At 41.0% G+C, this 21,220-nt stretch overlaps 1 protein-coding gene across 2 annotated transcripts in view; it reads right to left on the bottom strand.

Annotated features, from left to right (window-relative positions):
- The window catches only part of adgb (androglobin), a 213,904-nt gene that overhangs the window by 149,746 nt on the left and 42,938 nt on the right, over positions 1-21,220 (bottom strand). For both annotated transcript variants that reach the window (XM_033026113.1, XM_033026114.1), the window contains 4 exons: positions 16,443-16,582; positions 12,183-12,269; positions 6,597-6,796; positions 3,531-3,659 (listed from right to left, as the gene is read on the bottom strand). In XM_033026113.1, coding sequence (XP_032882004.1) covers positions 3,531-3,659; positions 6,597-6,796; positions 12,183-12,269; positions 16,443-16,582 — 556 coding nt within the window. The remainder of the gene's footprint in view (positions 1-3,530; positions 3,660-6,596; positions 6,797-12,182; positions 12,270-16,442; positions 16,583-21,220) is intronic.

Below are 21,220 nucleotides of genomic sequence, written 5' to 3'. Positions count from 1 at the left end.
GAGTTTTTGCAACATAGATTTACTAGATTGATTCTCGGGGTGGGGAGAGGTGGAAGAAAGTTTATCTCACACATAAAGAACAGACAAAATCAGCTTAGTCTCACTGGAATTTAGAAGAATGAGTGAAGATCTCACTAAAATAGATAAGATTTGAGAGGGAGCACAGTAGATCCTGAGGGGAGTATAAAATCCATCCATCTGAAGGCACAGTGAACCTTCACCTCATGACATTTAAGAGAAATAAACAGAGTATCACCAACCACAGATCTGTCTCAGCCTCACTGAAGACATTGACTCCATCAATCAGGTAGTATTGTGGTGCTCCCTTCTTAAATATGACTGCCCACAGGAATTCAAATCCATTTTACGTTTGCTTCATGATGGTACAGTAGAGTGCATTTTATCAAATGAGTCTACAGCAGAGCCAATGTCAGCTCAAACCAGCATCTGCAAAGCTGCAGAAATTATTTTTGCTGCAATGTTGCACCTGACATCCAGAACATAGATTACCCAACTTCAATAATGTAAAGCTGTGTGGTAGAACTTGGGAAAGTTGATGGGAACATAGGAAGTATAACATACAGGGTTAAAGGGATTGCTATTTAAATTAGTCTAGGTTTGATGGGCTGAATGGCATCAGACGAAGGTGTATGGAAATATTAATTGTTTCTAGACTCCTGCAACAGAAACTCTGTTCTTTGTTCTAGTAAGACTTTACCAGAGGAAAAGGGAAAAAAATCAAGGCTGCACTCAAAATGTTTCCGAAAAAATGCAACATGGGAATTCCTTGCTCATGATCACACAAAGTGGAGAGGTATTTGGGGTGGAACTGAGAGCATGGAAGCTCAATGTAAATTGTAAAAGGAGTACAACATCCCAACTACTACCTATTGTTTGACACATCAAACAAGGGGCACAACTCTGATGTTACAGGATCAAAAAAAAAAGAGAGCACAGGTTGGAACAAATGTATTATGCAAAATGTATCTATGCTATTTATCCCTGTCATTCCTCATAAATGTGAGTCTCACATCCTTACCTCTTTTTGGATGATGAATTTTCTCCTGGATTCCCTCTTAAATTTATTTGTGGCTATTTCATATTTGGAACCTTTGGCTTTGGATTCCTCCAGAAAAAAAGAAAAAATCTTTACATCTATTTCCTTGTTTCCTTTAATCTTACTAGGATCCATTCCCTGTGCTATTTTTAAACATGGGATTCACTATAAATTTGATTATAATACTGTGTACTTCTTTAAAAAATGTGAATTTAAAATGTTTTGTTGTATTAAACAGGGAATACCATCCAATAGCGTGAAAAAGTTCTTCAAATGCTGGTGTATTGGATTTTTACTGTATGATAATAATCAGTCTCTTCAACATCTCTTTACTTTGGAGTCAGCCTGGTGAACATTTTTGTACTTTCATCAAAGCCTTGAATTACTTTATATAATATGGCTCCTGAACTGTTTTATGTAGAACATATTGAATGGGGTTGCCTACGAGATGTAGATTAACAGTGCAGGGCTTTGGCCATTTAAGATTCTTATCTCATCCAAGACTTACTGCTTTAAAAAATATTTAATACACAGTAGGAAGTGGAAAATCAATGAGTAACTTGGTAATGATGGATGTTGTGTTGTCACTAGCATCACCATTAGATGGCAGCGCACTTTCATTTGAGTTACTGATGTGATCAAAGTTACTCCTATAGTTGATTTCTCCTTTGTCTCCTCTCCGAGTGCTTCTGATTACCCTTTCCACACTTACCATTTCTTCAACAAAATGATGATCAAAGTTTCGGAACATCAGGAAGCTTAATCAAGGTAAATTTTGTCATGAAATACAAAATAAATGAAAATGCTGCAATTCTGAATTAAAATCTGAAAATGCTGAGAATACTCAGTAGGTCATGTAGCACCTGCGTAATGAGTTATTTTTTTAAAAGTTGAAGATCCTTTGTCAAAACTTAGTTATTGCTTGATCTTAGTTTAAGGTAAGATGCCATGTATTCCATGGTCACAAATTCAAACTTTTAAACATCATCACTAGAATCAGTGCTTTAGTGGTGGTACATGCTGGTAAAACATGCAGCACCTCTAAAATACGAAACATCTTTATTTTGTTTCCTGGCCATATGACATGGGTTGTAGGGTAATCAATAGTGAGGGTTAGAATTAGTGAATAGAGATGTGGATTGCGCTAATGTGGTGGCAGGAAACTGCAGATAAAGTCTACCAGGAATGTCATTGATTATGCGTATGCCTACCATTGTACAGAAATTTGGACCTCGGCAGGAAACTGCAGACAAAATCTAACAGGAATGATTATGTGTGTACCTAGCTTTGTAACAAAAATGTGGATCTATGTTAATGCACTTAGACTTGTGGATCATCATCTAATTCTGTTTGTGATCTGATTAAGTCTTTCTGAGTTCCATCCTGTAATTAAGATTTTGTTGTATTGTTATTCAAGTTTACGAGTAATCTTATCATCTGAGAATATAAAAATGTACCAGAATCATACTTGACAGGTCAGCTTTGGTTGGCCTCCTGGTGCGCAAACACCAGTTTAATAAATCGCCCATTACTTCGAGCACCAACTCCATGTGGCCTTTCCATTTTTCACAAGTTATAGCAGTAGAATTAGGCTATTCAGTCCATTGAGTCTACTCCAGTATTCAATCATGGCTGAGCTTGAGGCTCAGTTAGAAACTGGCAAGTATGATGGTGTGGGAATTACTGAGACATGGTTGCAAGAGGGCCAGGGCTGGGAACGGAATATTCAAGGGTATACCTCCTATCGAAAAGACAGACAGGTGGGCAGAGGGTGTGGGGTTGCTCTGTTGGTGAGGAATGAAATTCAGTCCCTTCCAAGGGGTGGCATTGAAACAGGAGATGCGGAGTCAGTATGGATAGAACTAAGAAATTGTATGGGTAAAAAGACCCTAATGGGACTAATCTCCAGGCCCCCAAACTGTAGCCTGGACATAGGGTGCAAGTTGAATCAGGAGTTAAAATTGGCATGTAGCAAAAGTAATGCTGTGGTTGCTATGGGAGATTTCAACATGCAGGTAGACTGGGAAAATCAGGTTGGTACTAGACCCCAAGAAAGGGACTTTGTGGAGTGACTTTGTGATGGATTCTTAGAACAGCTTGTATTTGAGCCTAAAAATGGTTTCAAAGTTCAGCAATAGAGTAATACTGGTTAATATATATATATATATTTATATATTTATATCTATATCTATTTATATATCTATATCTATATATATATATCTATTTATATATCTATATCTATATCTATTTATATATCTATATCTATTTATATATCTACATCTATATCTATTTATATATCTATATCTATATATACTATTTTTACTTTGACAGTTTTAGCCTAGCAATAACACTTTTCTCATCAAAGAAAGCTATTGATGAAAAACCTTTCAATAATCTCACCAGGGAATTAGGATGTATGTGAGAACAGGGGCAAAACATGTCAAAACCTCCAACAACTACGCTTCCAACTTACATTCTAGTACAGATAGAGAAGCATTCCGAGAAAGAGTTGCAGGTCGTTGAATTAATGATTTGCTTTTCTCTTTATTGTGTTCTCCTTCCTTTGTCTTTTTCTTCCCAGCTTCCTTTGTTTCTGGTTTATCTGAGAAAATAGGTTTTAAAATTACTGAAAGCACATGTGTGCCTTTTTTAACGTCCAGCTGACTATCTACACTATTGCAACCCAATCTCCAGGATTACAATAAGATAGACTTAATTTATAAATGGTGACCATTTCATGAGAACATAAACTTAACCAAGGTTTGTTGGGTTAACCTATCAAAAATATATAGATTAGGGATGTAGGCTTATGATTCTGGCTGTGCTGTTGCATTGCTGGAAGTGAGGCTAGTTCCATCTACAGCAAATTGCAGTCTAAATTGTAGGGGGTACATTCAGGATGTACAAAGCCAGCACTTGGCTGGAACGTAGTAAACATGCATGTACAGAGAAGATAGAATGAATTCAATCCACGCTTTAAATTGGAAAACTGAAATGGAAGGGAGACAAACAACTATATTTTGGAGAGATGTGGGTTAAGTCCCGTTGTTTGAAATAACACCTGCCGATGCTTGAAGATGCATGTAAGAGCAACGTAGGAAAATGCAGACAATCCAAGAAGGAAGATCAGGAGTCAGATTAAAAAGGCATGAAGCAAGCTTCCCGGAGTCATTTCATCCATTTGTCTTGCAACCTACCAATACATCTCAAAACATGCATCATTGAGCAAGCCTTTCCACCTATCACTATCTGTCCTTTCTTTTCTCTATGGGGCAGTTATTCACTCCAATGGTCATGCCATAAGCACTGGGAATGTCAGGTTGTGGGATGGCCTGAACCACATATCCTCATGCAGAATAAACTAGAGACCATGGGAAGCCACGTCCAATTTCTACTGAAATGAGTATGTCGAACGAGTAATGGAAAATGTTGACTAGAAACATAGAACATAGGTGCAGGAGTAGGCCATTCGGCCCTTCGAGCCTGCACCGCCATTCAATATGATCATGGCTGATCATCCAACTCAGTATCCTGTACCTGCCTTATCTCCTTTAGCCACAAGGGCCACATCTAACTCCCTCTTAAATATAGCCAATGAACTGGCCTTAACTACCTTATGTGACAGAGAATTCCAGAGATTCACCACTCTCTGTGTGAAAAATGCTTTCCTCATCTCGGTCCTAAAAGATTTCCCCCTTATCCTTAAACTGTGACCCCTTGTTCTGGACTTCCCCAACATCGGGAACAATCTTCCTGCATCTAGCCTGTCCAACCCCTTAAGAATGTTGTAAGTTTCTATAAGATCCCCCCTCAAACTTCTACAGCTTTGCAATAATTAGGATTTCAAAGCCATGGAGGAACCAACTGAACAGTGCCTAGGTATCATACGATGCCTTATTTTTCTTCTTCACTGGACTAATTTGAGCATGAAATCATTGAGAAACCAGTAAAAGGCATACAACATTCCATCTCAGTTTTGCTGATTTCATCATAATTTTGCCATTTTAACTCATTTATATTAATTGCATTGACTACCTTCTTGCCAGCTTACTTTCACACCAAAATGTATTCCCTCCAAAGCATCTCAACACCTTTGGTAAAACAAGCACCATTGGCTTCCCAATCCTGAAATATTATCTTGGCAAAGCCAAAGGGAAATACTTAAATTGGAATAGTTAAGCGCAAGGATAAATACAATTAATTTCAGTAGACAACAAAACATGCACAACTTGTGCTACAGGTCCAGGGTTTTGAAGAGACCAAAGTCTAGAAAATCTTTCACATTGCATAACAATTTTGTAATATCAATCATACATGCAATGAGTGAATAGTTTCCAAAATATATTTTAGGTCTTCCAGGATGGTATGATGGTATAATGCCTATTTGTGATGAGTCTATAGGCATAAGCAGTGAGAGTAAACAAAATGTACTGAGCATTGTACATTACAATGAGGTCCCCCCCCACATCCTTCTAAAAATCCAGCAAGTACAGGCCCCAGAGCTGTCAAACGTTCATCATACGTTAACACAATCATTCGCGAGGCAGCGTGAGGTACAAATGGAGTCAATAGAAGGGAGATTGGTTTGTGTGATGGTCTGTGTTCCGTCCACAATTCGCTGCAATTTCTTGCGGTCTTGGGTAGAGCTGTTCACATACCAAGCTGTGATGCATCCTGTTAAAATGCTTTCTATGGTGCATCTGTAGAAGTTGGTGAGAGTTGCAGGGGACATGCCGGATTTCCTAAGCCTTCTGAGGAAGTAGAGGCATTGGTGTGATAGCAAGCTTCCAAATCTGGAAAAGTACACTGAAAGGGGGTAACATGGACACCATCTGCAGGGAGCACAACTTACTCAGGAAGTTCCAGGCCTTCAACAAAAATACCATCTGAGGAATATTATCACACAAATATTTATCTTCAGTGGAGCATTGAAAATGTAAGTATTAATACTGAAAGTGCACCTCTAAAAAGTGTGAAAACAAAATATTACATGAATCAACAAACAATGTGTATTCTATGGCATTGTTAATAGTACAAATAGTTCAGGGGGGTTCACAGAAATGTTATTGGATAAAATTTGACACTGAATTACAGCTAGGATAGGTGATCAAATGTTTGGTGATGCATGAGGATTCAATAAGTGACTTAAAGGAGGAGAGGCTGAGGACAAAACATTCAGAACTTGGGATACATGATGGATGAATCAACACAGATCAATAATGATGGATCAACACAGTTAAGAAGCAAGAAAAATGAAGGATGCACAGGGGATTAGACTCAGTGAACATACTGACAGACATGAAGCACATGATTGAAGGATGGATAGATTTGTGTGTTAGGGCACAGGAACAAGATTTTGGATGGATTTAAGTTTTCAGATCGCACAAACTGAATAGGCTATCTTAACATCCTGGAGTAACAAAAACATTGATAGAAGTTTCATCAACAGGGAAGAGAGGGCACCAGAGGAAATTAGAGTGGCGGTCTTCATGATGGCATCAGCAAATCAATTTTTTTTTTTTTTAATGAATGGCTGTACCTTTGACAACTTTTTCTGCTGGTTTGAGGACGGCACTGTCTACCTTTGTCTCCTTCTCTTTTTCACCAGTTTCCATCGGGTCTGTTAAAACCGACACTTCTGCAGCTGGTTCCTCAGGTACAGGGGGCTCCTGGTTTGTCAAAATGAACTCTGGCACCGTAGTCTTGAGAAAGGACCAGATTTTCTCAAACTCTTCAGATCTGCAAGAAATAATAATGAATCAAATGTCGTTGTCAGGAATACCTTCCCTATTCACAATGACATGAATACATTTTAGGTATAAAATGTAAAACATAATGCTGGCATTAATAAAAGAGCTACAAAGGAAAAATTGGGGGGAAAAAGAAATATATAAATATATATACATAAACTTTCAGTTCTCCAACCAGAAGTTTAACTATGCAAAGTAGTAGTTATGGTATTAAAACAGTACCATAAGAGAATCTAGAGAGAGTCCAATAGCTATAACAGGAACGATTCACTATTTTTTTTATTATCATTTATAGACTGTGGACAGCCCTGGTAATACTTGAACTTTCTGTCTGTTCCTAACTTCCCCAACAGGATGGTAGTAGTTATGCTTTAGATGCAGTCCTTCTTGCGAAGGCACACCCAACGTTGTTGGGCATGGAGTTCCAGGATTTAAACCCTGCAACAGTGAGGCTACAGTGATGCATGTCCAAGTCTTGATAGTGTGTGGGAATCCGCAAGTCAAGAGTCATATAGCACAGGCATAGGCCATCAACACAACATGTTGACCAAGATACCTCAACTAAGCCAGTCCCATTTTCCTACGTTTGGCCCATACATTTCTAAACATTTCATATCCATATTCCTATTAAATCTTTCCCCTTTCACCTTAAACCCATGCCCTCTACTTCTTGATTCCCCTATCCTGGGGAAAAGACTGCGCATTAACCCAATCTATTTTCCTCTTAATTTTATGCATCTTTATAAGATCACCTCAGTCTCCTACACTCTTTGGAATAAAGTATTAGCTTGTCCAATCTCTTCATATAGCTCTTAGAGTCCTGGCAAAACCCTCGGTGTTGATGTGGTGTTTTTATGCACATATTGCTCTTGTCCTTCTTAACTGCAGAGATTGTGAGTTTGGGAGATACTATCAAAGTAACCTTGGCGATTATCTGCAATATAGGGTAGCTATTGTGGCTTGGTGATGAAGGAATTGAATGTAAAAGGTGGTGGATGCAGTACTAAGTAAACAAGCTGCTATGTCCTCTAAGGTTATTGAATATTGTAGCAATAATCGACAAATTGAGAATTTTTCATCGCACTCCAGCTTTATGCAATCATTTCACCAAGAAGGATGTGATTTGGCACGTCAAGTCCATGTTGGTTCTTTGCAGAACTTTCTCGTCAGTTCCATTCTCCTGCTCTTTCACGAGTGAAACGTGTTTTATTGTCATATGTCCCAGATAGAACAATGAAATTCTTACTTGCTGCAGCACAACAGAATATGTAAACATAGTACATAAACGAGAGAAAAATAAGTTCAGTGTGTGTAAATACACATACACACATACTCTATAAACAAACAAATATAGTGCGATAATAATAATAGTCTGTTGTAGCTCAGAGCTTATTTGTTATCATGTTTAATAGCCTGATGGCTCCCTCGTCTTACAATTTTTCCTTCAACCGCTAATGCAATTCCCCTTTGAAAACCTGGAACGATTGCTTCCACCACTCTAACATGCAACGAATATCAAGTTAACCTGTATAAAAAATGTTGTTCTTGCAGATGTAGGAAGGCTTTGCAGACTCGGAAAATAAATCACTCACTGCACAATATACATATTCAGTCCTACTATTGTAACAGCGTGTTTATTTAATTTATTCAGTGAAGTTTCTGGTCAGTGGTGAGACCCAGGAACTTAACAATGAGGCACCCAAGGATGATCATGCCACTGAATATTAAAAGGGGTGAGACTTTTTGTTGTTGCTGGAGATGGTCCTTGCCTGACTTGTGGCACTAATGTTACTTACCACTTCTTAGTTCTTTTTATCTTTTCTTTTAAATAGGTGCAGGAGTAGGCCATTCGATCATTCAAGCCAGCACCACCATTCAATATGATCATGGCTGATCATCTAAAATCAGTACCCCGTTCCTGCTTTATCCCCATATCCCTTGATTCCGTTAGCCCTAAGAGCTATCTCTCTCTTGAAAACATCCAGTGAATTGACCTCCACTGCCTCCTGTGGCAGAGAATTCCACAGATGTTCATGCCTGACTGTCTTGCTGTTTGTAATGTGTGCACCTCCAGTGGAGTTGTGAATAGAACAGAAATTGTACAATCAAGAGTAAGCATTTCTATTATTTTTAGCCTCAAGATGGAAAGAGGATCATTGAGAGAAAGTTCAATGCAAATTGAAGATCATTGAGAGAAAGAAGCACCTGAAGATGGTTGGACGAAGACACTGTCCAAACCAACCCCTGCGGTGAAGTTATGAGATTGAGATGATTGACTTCCAACAGCCAGAACCATCTTTCTTTGTGTGAAACATGTCTATCCAGTGAGATCTTGCCCTTTGATTCTCATCTGTGTAGGGAATATTTGCCTTCAATCGGTGGCATTGAATACAAGGAATATAAGGAAATTATGTATAATCACGTATCAACGTACAGTTGTATAAAACTTTAGTCAGGCCACATTTATGTGCATTTCTGGTTGTTATACCAGATTTTACCTGGATTGAAGAATATTAGCTATAATGTTGAACAAACAAAGGCTTTTCTCTGGAGCTTCGGAGGTTGAAGGGCTAGTTGATGTAATTATATAAAACTACTAGACTGTGGGACCCATGTTCACACAGGAGGGCTGGTCCCCCAACGCAATATTCCACCTCTCCACCAATTCCAATATTGGTGGTCAGTGCGGGGGGGGATGTTCTGGAGCGCTAGTATGGGTGTTGTGGGCCGAAGGGACTGGTTTCCAGAGGGCTATTTTGGACATTGATGGCCGAATGGATGTTTGGGCTGGCAGTTCAGCCACTCAGGCCTGGTGGGCTGGCAGCTTAGTCACTGAGGCCTGGTGGGCTGGCAGCTCAGTCACTCAGGGCTGGTAGCTCACTCACTCAGGGCTGGTGGGCTGGCAGCTCACTCACTCAGGGCAGGTGGGCTGGCAGTTCACTCACTCACAGCTGGTGGGCTGGCAGTTTACTGACTCACGGCTGTTGGGCTGGCAGTTGACTGACTCACGGCTGGTGGGCTGGCAGTTCAATCACGGCTATTCCTTGAAATACCATTTCAAGCAGAGTGCAAGCCACCAAATTCAAATGCAATTTCAAACCATTTCAAGCAGAGTGCAAGCCACCAAATTCAAATGCAGTTTCATACCATTTCAAGCAGAGTGCAGGCCACCAAATTCAAATTCAATTTCAAACCATTTCAAGCAGCTGGCAGGCCAACAAATTCAAATGCAATTTCATACCATTTCAAGCAGAGTGCAGGCCACCAAATTCAAATGCAATTTCGTACCATTTGGGCTTTATACTCCTGCCCCCCCAGAAGAGGCGTTACCTTCATCATGGTGATTGACAGGCGAGAGGACTAATCAGCTGATCTCAAGATATTTTAAACATTCATAACTTTTTGATTTTTCATAGATCTGAAAAATCCTCGGGGGTGCCTCATCGGATGAGGACTGTGAGTAAGATGGCCAAAAATTATAGCGATATTTCTAAAACCAATGTACAGCACAGACAGGAAGTGGTCAAGATGAGACTTTTAGTTATATAGATATACATTAATAAAACATAGATCGGGCAGATAGTCAATTTTTTCCCCAGGATGGAAATGTCAAATAAAGAAGGGAATAAGTTTAAGGTGAGAGGGGAAAATTTAAAGGAAATTTACAATGTGACTTTTTTTTCACACAGTGGATCCTGCAATCCACTGCCAGGCGATGTAGAAGAAGCTACATCGCCTTATATTGTGTTAATGTTTTTAAGAGGCACTAGACTAAGTGGGACCCCCAGTCACACGGGAGGCCTGGTCCCTCAATGCAACCTGTTCCCCAACGCAATATTCCACCACTCACCCGTTCCCCCAACGTAATCTGTTCCCCCAACGCAATATTCCACCACTCACTATAGCTCCCATGGGAGGCCTGGTCCCTCAAAGCAAACCCATTCCCCAATGAAATATTCCACCACTCACCCGTTCCCCCAACGCAATATTCCACCACTCACCCATAACCCTAAACTGCGCAGGCATGGCTCATTTCCTCTAACCCCAGCACCTCTCTTCCTCATCCTCCCTCCTTTTCCATCACTCCCTCCCCTTACCAATCCCTCCCTCACCTCTCCTTTTCCTTTCCCCTACTCTCAGTCACTCCCTCCCTCCCTTCATAACTCATCTCATCTCCCTACCCCCTCCTATCCCTCTATCCCCCACGCCTCACCTCCCCCTATCCCCCCTAGTATCCCTCCTGATCTGCCCCACTGCTCCTTCCTCTCCTTCTATTCCCCCTCCTCCCCCACTCCCTCTTAACCTCCCCTACATTTCCCCCTCTGCCCCCCACCCCCTCCTCTCCCTCAATCCCCACACTCTTCCTCCACACCTCCCCAGGATCTCGAGGTTGCCGGAGTCGGCCTTGGAGTCGGTCTAGGAGTCAGAGTCGGCCACAGAGTCAGAGTCGGCCTCGGACTCGGTGTCGGCCTCGGAGTTGGCCAGGCTCTGCTTGCTCCACTCCTTCAGCTATATTCTCCCAGCCAGTGAGTGACAGAGGAGCCAGCCAATCAGTGCGGCGATGTTGCGCCGGAAGGGGCTGCGCCGTCCCGGGTGACTGACAGGAGACGAGACCAATCTGCATGGCGGTGACTGGCCGGTGAGGAGACCATCTGCGCATGCGCGGTTTTTAAGATTTTTAAACCTTAATAACTTTTAAACTATACCATCAAACAAAACTTGGTGCATTTAAGCACAGGAGAATGGTGAGTAAAGTGGCAAACATAGTAGTGTTATCCTGTACCGTTATTGCGCAAATAGAAAAACCAAGCAAACCGGAAGAGCACAAGATCAGAGTTTTAGTTATGTCTAGATTTTGATAGACACATGAACAGGTAGGGAATAGAAAAATATGGACCATTAATTAGATTGGTATCGTGATCAGTGTAGAAGTGGTAGGCCAAAGGGCCTGTTCCTTTGTTGTAATTTTACATTCTATTTTCGACGTTCTATAATCAGCTTTACCATATTTCTTTCATGCCACACTACATCGATAGTTGGCTTAATGTTAAGGACAATCGCTCCCACTTAATTTCTGAAATTTTGCTCTTTTTAAAAAAAGATAACATTAAGTTAAAGAACTAGCAGAAGGCCTATCCATCCCTAGTGTAATTGTGAAAGTAATAATGTATAATCAACTTTAGATGGACATAATTTTAAATAGTGTGGCCGAAAATATTGCCAATTGTCTTCAATGGTGCCATAAACATGTAAATTATTACAGATTAACAACACACTCATTTCAAGTGTAAATCTACCCAAATTCCAACACCCAGTTTGACCAACAAGCTAACATGTTTACATTGGAGAACTGCAAATAATACACAGGTACATACCGGAGCGGGATGATCTCAGGACGCCAACCAGTAAGAGCATGCAAAACTGTGAAGTCACCCAGTTCTTTTCTTCCTGTTGTAATCATGCTATTAACAGAAAGTAGTGAGATTACAAAAGCATACTGCTGAAGTATCATACAGAAGGGATCCTGCTGTACAAACTATACCATGGCATTACCTACAATTTAAACAATAGTCGTGCAAGAGACTCTTTAAACAAAGGTCCTTCACACCATTCTTTTGAGAAATGCATCTGTTCTACTTTTTGTTTGTTTCTTTTTGCTTGTGATCTATTAAGGTCATAAGGAATAGGAGTAGAATTAGGCCATTCGGCCCATCAAGTCTATTCCGCCATTCAATCATAGCTGATCTAACCCCCCCCCCCATCCGAAACCTATACTCCTGTCTTTTCCCCACAACCTCTGACACCCGTACTAATCAAGAATCTATCTCTGCCTTAAAATATCCACTGACTTGACTTCCACAGCTTTCTGTGGCAAAGAATTCCACAGATTCACCACCCTATTTATGGCTTGTATGTTTCAGAAGGAAGCCTTTATGCCGTCGTGTTTTCATTGTTTGGCTTGTTATTTTTTACTTTTAAAACATTTGGAATGAGTGAAAGCAATGTGTTTGAAAGTAAGCTAAAAAAAAGTGCTAGAGAATCTCAGCAGGCCAGGCAGGGGAGGGAAATGGGCATACCATATTTTGGATTGGTATTCTCCTTCATAGGGAAGAAGAGTCTTGAACCAAAATGTTATCTGTCCATTTCCCTTCGGAGATGCTGCCTGGATTGCTGAGTTCCTCTCAGGCATTGTTTGTTGCACAAAGATTCAAGCATCTACAATTTCTAGTATTTGAATCCATTCACACAATCTTAATAAAACAGATACAATAAATGCTGATATGACTAAAGCACATCCCAACAATAGAGTGGCTACATATATGTTAGAATGCTGAGGCCCTTCACAAAGGTGCAATCAGACAACTCCAGAAAATAAGGCAAAAGATGACATGAGGTTGACCACAATTTTGATCAAGGAGCAGGTTTTCAATAAACGTGGATTTACTTTAAAATGTAGCCTCATGCAGCTCAAAGAATGATTGCTTTGAGACAAAGGGAAGCTGCATTAGAACAAAGGGAAGCTGCATTAGAACAGTGTTGGGCAAGTGAGGTGTTGTCCCTCCTTATAATATGCATCGAGATAAAAACTCAGAAACACTGACAGTCAGTTGCAGTTTAATTAAAACCTCATAGGGCAAGGCAATTTGAAATTATTTTGATGAATTCGAACAAGATGACCCCTGATTGGGAGAAATGGAATGTGTTTAATTTTAGTATTATTGCACACAATTATTCACAATTAACCTTTTGACTGCTGCATTCATTTGCTTTTCAGTTTTTATTTAATAAAGTATTTTAATTTTAGTCCTATCAACGAGGAATCACTTTTTCCAGATAACAAAATTGATATAGGACAGCAATCAGGGCCAGTGCATTGAACGCCTCAGTCAAATGGCAGTGGCACTTCTGACAGTGGCTAACATTCATTCAATATTAATCTGCAATTTCCACCTGCATCATACATGTAGATTTTTTGAGGGAAACCTAGAGCACTAATTTTTATAAGGGGAAGATATTCCCATTAATCTCAAACCAATTATAGAAACATAGAAACATAGAAAATAGGTGCAGGAGTAGGCCATTCGGCCCTTCGAGCCTGCACCGCCATTCAATATGATCATGGCTGATCATCCAACTCAGTATCCTGTGCCTGCCTTCTCTCCATACCCCCTGATCCCTTTAGCCACAAGGGCCACATCTAACTCCCTCTTAAATATAGCCAATGAACTGGCCTCAACTACCTTCCGTGGCAGAGAATTATGGGTGGATTTTGCAGCAACTAAGCCAATGGGATTAAGCTCCAAAATACAGTAAGTGTAATATTTCTATGTTTCTGATCTATAGTATTGTTCAGGGAAAATACTGGAATTTCCAAATTTCCTTACGATATAGGAGACCATTAGGCGCATCATATATATTCAGTTTCTCGGTGCATTTCCACCAGGCCCATTGCCCCACATAATTCTCTACAACTTATTCCCTCTCATATATCCATCCACCAACTCTTGGAAGAAATTTAGAGTGATTGATTAACTTACAATATGTCTTGGCGATGTAGGAGGACACCAGATAATCCAGAAGATACTACTACAACTCCACACAGGCAGGACCCAAGGACAGGATTAAACCCAAGTTGCTGAACCTATGCATCTGCTACTATAACAATAGTGAAACTATGCTTCCTTACGAAATGAAAGTACTCACACCACCCGGACATTCACAGATATCAGGATTAAACCCTGGTCACTGGAGTTATGCAACAGTAGCACTACCTCCTGTGTCACAGTGCAACTCCCTATTCAGATACACTTTTCACGTTGTACTTTAGTTAATGCAATTTGGCCACTATATTGAATGTGATATTTATTTTCCACTTTTCTTTATTTGAAAACAATCTTTTTCCAGGTCTTGTCTTAATTTCCTAACAGTATCATACGTAATATCATTGAATTGGCACAACCCAAGTTATCCTTTTTTGCCAAACATGATTCTAGAAAACATATAAATATATTTAACTGCAAAATTCATTCTGCAGTCTACTGACAAACATTCAAACAGTAGTATTATGAACATTATCAAAAAATGATGGAAACTCAAACAAAAGCAAAATTATGTGGATTCAGCAGGTTAAACGGTATCTATAGAGAGAGAAACAGGGTTAACATTTCATGTCGACGACCTTACATCAGAAATAGTCAATAATTAAACCAGGAATAGTTAAAGATAAAGGAAGTTTTAAGGTACAAAATAATTTAGTGTGAAGTAGTCCATTTTTAAGAACAAGAAAACATTTATGATACGACCTAAGGGAGGTGAGATTCAATTTCATGGATTGATTGTAAAAACTGGAAGAAATTGACAATGCCAGTCTGCAAGAAGCATAAATGTTGAATAATTATGGCCCACTACCAGAAAAAAAGTGGAGTGAAATCTGAAATATGCATGGTGTTACATTTAGGTTATTGTCATGTGTACCCAAGGTATAGTGAAAAGTTTTTGTTGTGTGCTAACCAGTCAGCAGAAAGACCATACATGATTACATGGTGGAAATGCTGACCACCTGAAATCGCTCAATATAACATTGAGTGGCAGAAACTGGATTGCGCCCAGTCAGAGGATGAGCTGCTAATCCATGGTTTTGTACAGGAAGCTGAAGATACAGAGGTCAGACTGGGTGTTAGACAATCAGTAGAGAGGAAGATAAAAAAGCTCATGCTCACTCTGTAAACAAAATAGAGATGGCCCACAAAGCAATTACTCAATCTATGATTGCTTTCTTATGGACGAATTATTGGCCTAGCTCCACCTAAGCAATCTGTCCCCTGTGACACCACTGAAAGCCAGATCAACTGGAGTTGGCAGTGAGGGTTGGAGCCCAATTATACTGGCACTCTCTCAAAAGATTGATGGAACTGAGTACCATTTTACAGAGCAAGTAAACGTTGACTACATTGGTGTGGGATTGGAGTCATATTTATACTGATTTGATATTATCAACCATGCCATTAGTGAATTTATATAGCTTCTCCTCAAATGATCATCACCCATTCTAGCATGGTAGCGCGCTCCACATTTTCAATATTGCCTTTGTAAACAAGGTTCCCTCAGGTTAATTATGGGGTTTTGTTGTGTTGAAGAGACTTACTGGAATGGTAGAAGGAATAAGAGCTTCACTTTTGTGGAGAGACTGGAGAATCTGAGATTGCACTCCTAACCACAGAGACGATGAAGGAGAGTAAGTAGTTGAGAAGCTGGCAGGACGACCAGCAAACAGGGCGCAGAATGAAGGTCACTGGAGAAAAAATGTAGAGGGATGAAGATTTTTATTTATACATGCAGCAAGCTGTTACAATCTGGATTGCAGAAGCTGAAAGCAGATTCAGTTATAACTTTCAATAGGGAATTTGAAAAGTAGTCATCCAGAAAAGAAAACTGTAGGCATGTAAGGAAAGAACAGAGACTAATTCAAAAACACTTTCAGAGAATCAGAATGAGTCAAATGTCCTGCCTGTTGGCTGTATGATTCTAAGATTCTAATTGGACCAGAAAGGTTAGAAAAGTGACCAGTATTGCAGGATTAACAGCTGATATCATTCATGGAGCATAGAGACCTTAAAGAGATGATTTTAACGTACTCTATGTTTGCAATCTTAATGAGAGCTTTCGACAGCAACATTGGCCAGAGCTCCTCCTGGCAGGTTGTAGCTGGAAGCAGCAGGTTATCGTTTTTGTCGAAGGGCATGGTGTCATCCAGCGTAATCTTGCGCCAGCACCCCTGGGAGGAAACAGGAAGACTGACAGTCAGCAGGAAAGCTTGTAAACAGACAGATCCCATCAGCCCATGCCAATCGCCACAACATATTGCAGCTCATGCCTGCTGTGTCGAGATACGCCGGCAATTACTTTAATGAATTGGACACCGCACCTGGACTATAAACCTAATTCAGATATTCAGCTTGAAACACACCAAAATATTAACTTATTTGAATTAGCATCTTATGTAAAACCTTTGGCTTGGCTCCATCTGCCCAATGACAACTCTGAAGGGCAGATCAACTGGGGCTGGAGGTGAGTGTTGGAGCCCAATAACAATGGCACTGTCTGATTTATTCTCAGACCACTGTGGCTTTTATTTTTAATTCTTGCCAAGTTCTCTGAACCCACGTGTACCCACAGTAATGGCCAGTCAATCCTTTGCCACAGCCATTGTTAGCCAGCTATTGCAATCAACCCAGTTACCCTCTCCTACTTACCTTTTTGTTAAAAAAAAAAAAATTGTGGATATGCGATAATAGACAATAGACAGTAGGTGCAGGAGTAGGCCATTCGGCCCTTCGAGCCAGCACCGCCATTCAATGTGATCATGGCTGATCATCCACAATCAGTACCCCTTTCCTGCCTTCTCTCAATATCCTTAAAGGGCCTGTCCCACTGTACAAGGTAATTCAAAAGTTCTCCCAAGTTTTCCCCTGATTCGAACTCAGAGAATGTCCGTAGCGGGTCAGTAGGAGTTCATGGATGTCTCGTAGCGGCTCGTATGAGTAACGGTAGGTACTCGGGAAATCCGGTAAATGTGAAAAATGTCCACGAGTAAAAAAATACTCGTGATGAAAAAAATTGTTACTTTTTACTCGTACGAGCCACTACGAGACATCCACGGACTCCTATGGACCCACTCCGGACATTCTCTGAGTTCGAATCAGGGGAAAACTCTTGAATTACCTCATACAGTGGGACAGGCCCTTAACTCCGCTATCCCTAAGTGCTGGTATTTAATGCTCATTTCTAGATGCCCTGTATGGTGGTTCAACTAAGTGGTAAATACAATTCAGTGACATAGCGGGTGTCTTCATAGAGCAGTTCAATTCAAAGTCTAGACCTATCACGGTGAAATTTAAATTTGGTAATTCTATCACACATTACTTTGATCAGTAAGACAAAGGATCTGATAGTGGACTTTGGAAGAGGAAGAACGAGGACCAACAAACCAACCTTCATCAACATGACGGTGGTGGAGAAAGTGAAATAGGACTTTTATTAAGTGTCTTGAGATGCCCTGCTAGAGGTACCACACTACTGCAAATCATTGTGGTAGATGTTTTCTCACTTGATGACTTCACTGAAAAAAATTCTCCATCCTGAAATTTCAAATTGTCCCAGTTGCTTTGGGTATTTAGGAAGGGAATATATCATTTCTATTATATGTTATATATATTAACATTATATATAATGTAATGTTATGTATTGTATTATCTATATTACTAAAAGTCTGTTCTTGACCGGTTTTGGCTTTCTGTGCTGCGATTTCCGAGAGTACGCCGCCACCTACGGCCGTCATTTTTGACCACCTCGCTCAGAGCCCCCCTCCGCCGCATGTGTGCCGAGGATTTTTCCCGTCGATGAAAATTGACAGAGATATTAATGTTTTTACAAAATTCCCCATTCTCTCTGCTGCCCCTGCTGGAGGGAGGGGGAGGGACTATAAAACCAGGAAGTGGTGTGCCTCAATCAGTCTCTGCAAGTGGTGTGCCTCAATCAGAGCTCTGAATGACACTGACAAATGTCTACAGCACTGTGAGTACCCTTAATTTGGTTTGAAAATGAAAATATGGTTAGAGGTAAAAAAGCACTGCCTGCAAATGGTTGTTTGGGTTGAAGTAAAAAGGCACTCTCTCCCCCCCCTCTCCTCTCCCCCCCCTCCCTCTCCTCTCTCCTTCTCCACCCCCCCTCTCCTCTCCCCCCTCTCCTCTCCCCCCCCTCTACCCCCCTCTCCTCTCCCCCCTCTCCTCTCCCCCTCTCTCCTCTCCCCCCCTCTCCTCTCTCTCCCCCCCCTCTCCTCTCCTCTCCCCCTCTCCCTCTCCCCCCTCTCCTCTCCCCCCCCTCTCCTCCTCCCCCCCCTCTCCTCTCCCCCCCTCTCCTCCTCTCCCCCCTCTTCCTCTCCCCCCCCCCCCCTCTCCTCTCCCCCCCTCTCCCTCTCTTTTCTCCCCCTCCTCCTCCTCCCCCCCCCCCCTCCCTCCCTCCCTCTCCTCCCCCCCTCCCCCTCCCCCCTCCCCCTTCCCTCCCCCTCCCCCCCCCTCCCCTCCTCCCCCCCACCCCCCTTCTCCCTCCCCTCACTCCCCCCCCTCTCTCCTCCCCCTCTCTCCTCCCCCCCATCCCCTCTCTCCCCTCTCTCCCCTCCTCTCCCCCCCTCTCCCCCCTCGCTCTCCCCACCTCCCCTCCATTAGCGTGAGTGCGGGGGGGTTGTTAGTGTGTGACGCTGCATGCCGCCTCCCCCCCCACAACCGCACGTTGGGGGAACAGACCCAATGGGTCTGCACTTGGTCTAGTATATATTATAATTGTTCTCACATATCCCATCTAATCCCTTTTATAACAGCAATAATTTACTTCAGAGCAACCCTCATTCTTCCAAAAGCAACACAAAATTAACAATGATGGCAAAAAACCTTCAACAATTCACCGTGTAAAATGAACAGGTAGAGCTGGATATTTATCGTAAGTGGCCTTTATATTCATCTTGCCTCATTCCTCTATTTGCTTTTAGCTTTCATGCTCACCCTTTGTTACCACTGTTACCGAGAGACATTGGCACCGTTAAAGACTTTCAATAATATAATAGCCACTTAACGATGCTTTGTCTGCACACTTTATTTAATCCCTGGGCAGTAACAAAAACAGTATCAATAAGTCAAGCAAGAGACAGGATAACCAAAGTAAGCAGGATCATGCAGTTCCTTAATCATGACTCATGCTGCTCTGTTTATTTGATTCTTAGCGACGCTGATGGATGAGAAATGACACAGCCAAACTTCCAGTCGATTGACCGTGTTATTCTAAATGCCGAAAGAGTTTCATCTTAAATCAAACACCTAAAGCTGCTTCCAAACAGTAATTTGACCTGAATTACAATACAGCAAGTGCTTTGGACTTTCTTGTAAGTTCAGTAACTTGTTGAAATGTAGATTTAATTATATTTGAAAAACCTACTGCACGATTAAATTTACTAATTGTATAAAAAAAACTATTGCATGGTTATATTCAGAAATGATATTTTAAAAAACCTATTGTACGATTACATTCAGCAATTATATTAAAAAATGTATTGTATGATTAAAGTGTGAACACTTTATGAACACTTTTACACATTTATTCAAATTAATTACACCTACACCCTGGTTATCTTTGTTGTTGCCTGCTGTGTCAGGAGGTGGCAACGTAATGGGGTTTCCATGCTGTTAATTAAAAACCACTTATGGAGATGTAAGTCACCCAGAAGTGGCAGAAGGGGTCATCTCCTTGAAACTCCTTACAGTTGAATGTCTTTCTGGACAGATCAAGAAGGATGTTAAATGTTCCCCATATTGATTTGGAGTTGTTTGCAGAAAGGACAAACAGATTAGGAAGTAGAGATTTTTTTCCCTTGGTGTACATTAGCAAACCAGTTGAGTGGCATATCAGTTACGTGACAATTTTTCTATATTATGCCAACTTTAATAATAGATTTTTGAAAAACAAATTCAAATTTTCAAACTGACGGGAGAATTTTAACTCACACCCCCAGGAATGCCCCCCTTCAGTAGCATAACCACAACATTACCATGTCCTGTATAATGCACTTTTGTCATGTTTTGTCTGTGACTGTAATTCTCCGATTTAAAAAAAAAACTGGGTTTGTGTCTTCCTGTAATGTCATGCACAAGCCACCAGATGACATTATGCAGCGTTTTTAAGCAGTTTTTGCCTTATTTCCTCCTAAGCACATTCATTTACACCTTCAAGTGTTCCAATCAGCCCCACTACTTTCCAAATTGCCCTAATATTTCTATTTAACAGTTGCTGATAATCACATAGCCTGCTGCAACTTCCCTTGTCCTTGTCATTTCAATGAAAAAATCAATTTTCACCACTGCACATAGAACCGCAGAGTCATACTACGCAGAACCAGGCCCTTCGTACCACCATGTCCGTGCTGGTTATCAAGTACACATCTGTGTTAATCCCATTCACCAACAATTGATCTATAGCCTTCTACACTTTGACAATTCAAATGCTCCTCTGGATGCTTGGTAGATATTTAGTGAATTGCTGCCTCCACCACTCACTCAGGCAGTGCCTTCCCAATTCCAGCCACTTAGGGAGAAAAATTTGTCCTCAGATTTTCAGTACATCCCAAGTGCTCAGTACATCCCCTTCACATTAGTCTATAATGCCTTCTATTTTCAGACACATCTACTTTGGGGAAAATATTTCTTACTCTTTACCCTCACTGAACATCATGTGTTGTGTTTAAGAAAGGAAGGTTCATACTGTGCCTTTTACAATTTCAGGTCACACAATGCTTTACGATCAGTGCCACATGTTTGAAAGGCAGCCAACATTGTAATGGGGGTACATGGAAGCATTACACAGCAAG

Source organism: Amblyraja radiata, chromosome 8 (assembly GCF_010909765.2).
Source record: "Amblyraja radiata isolate CabotCenter1 chromosome 8, sAmbRad1.1.pri, whole genome shotgun sequence".
Lineage (NCBI taxonomy): Eukaryota > Metazoa > Chordata > Chondrichthyes > Rajiformes > Rajidae > Amblyraja > Amblyraja radiata.
Note: the sequence above shows the minus strand (reverse complement) of the source record. Positions and strands in the feature narration are given on the sequence as shown.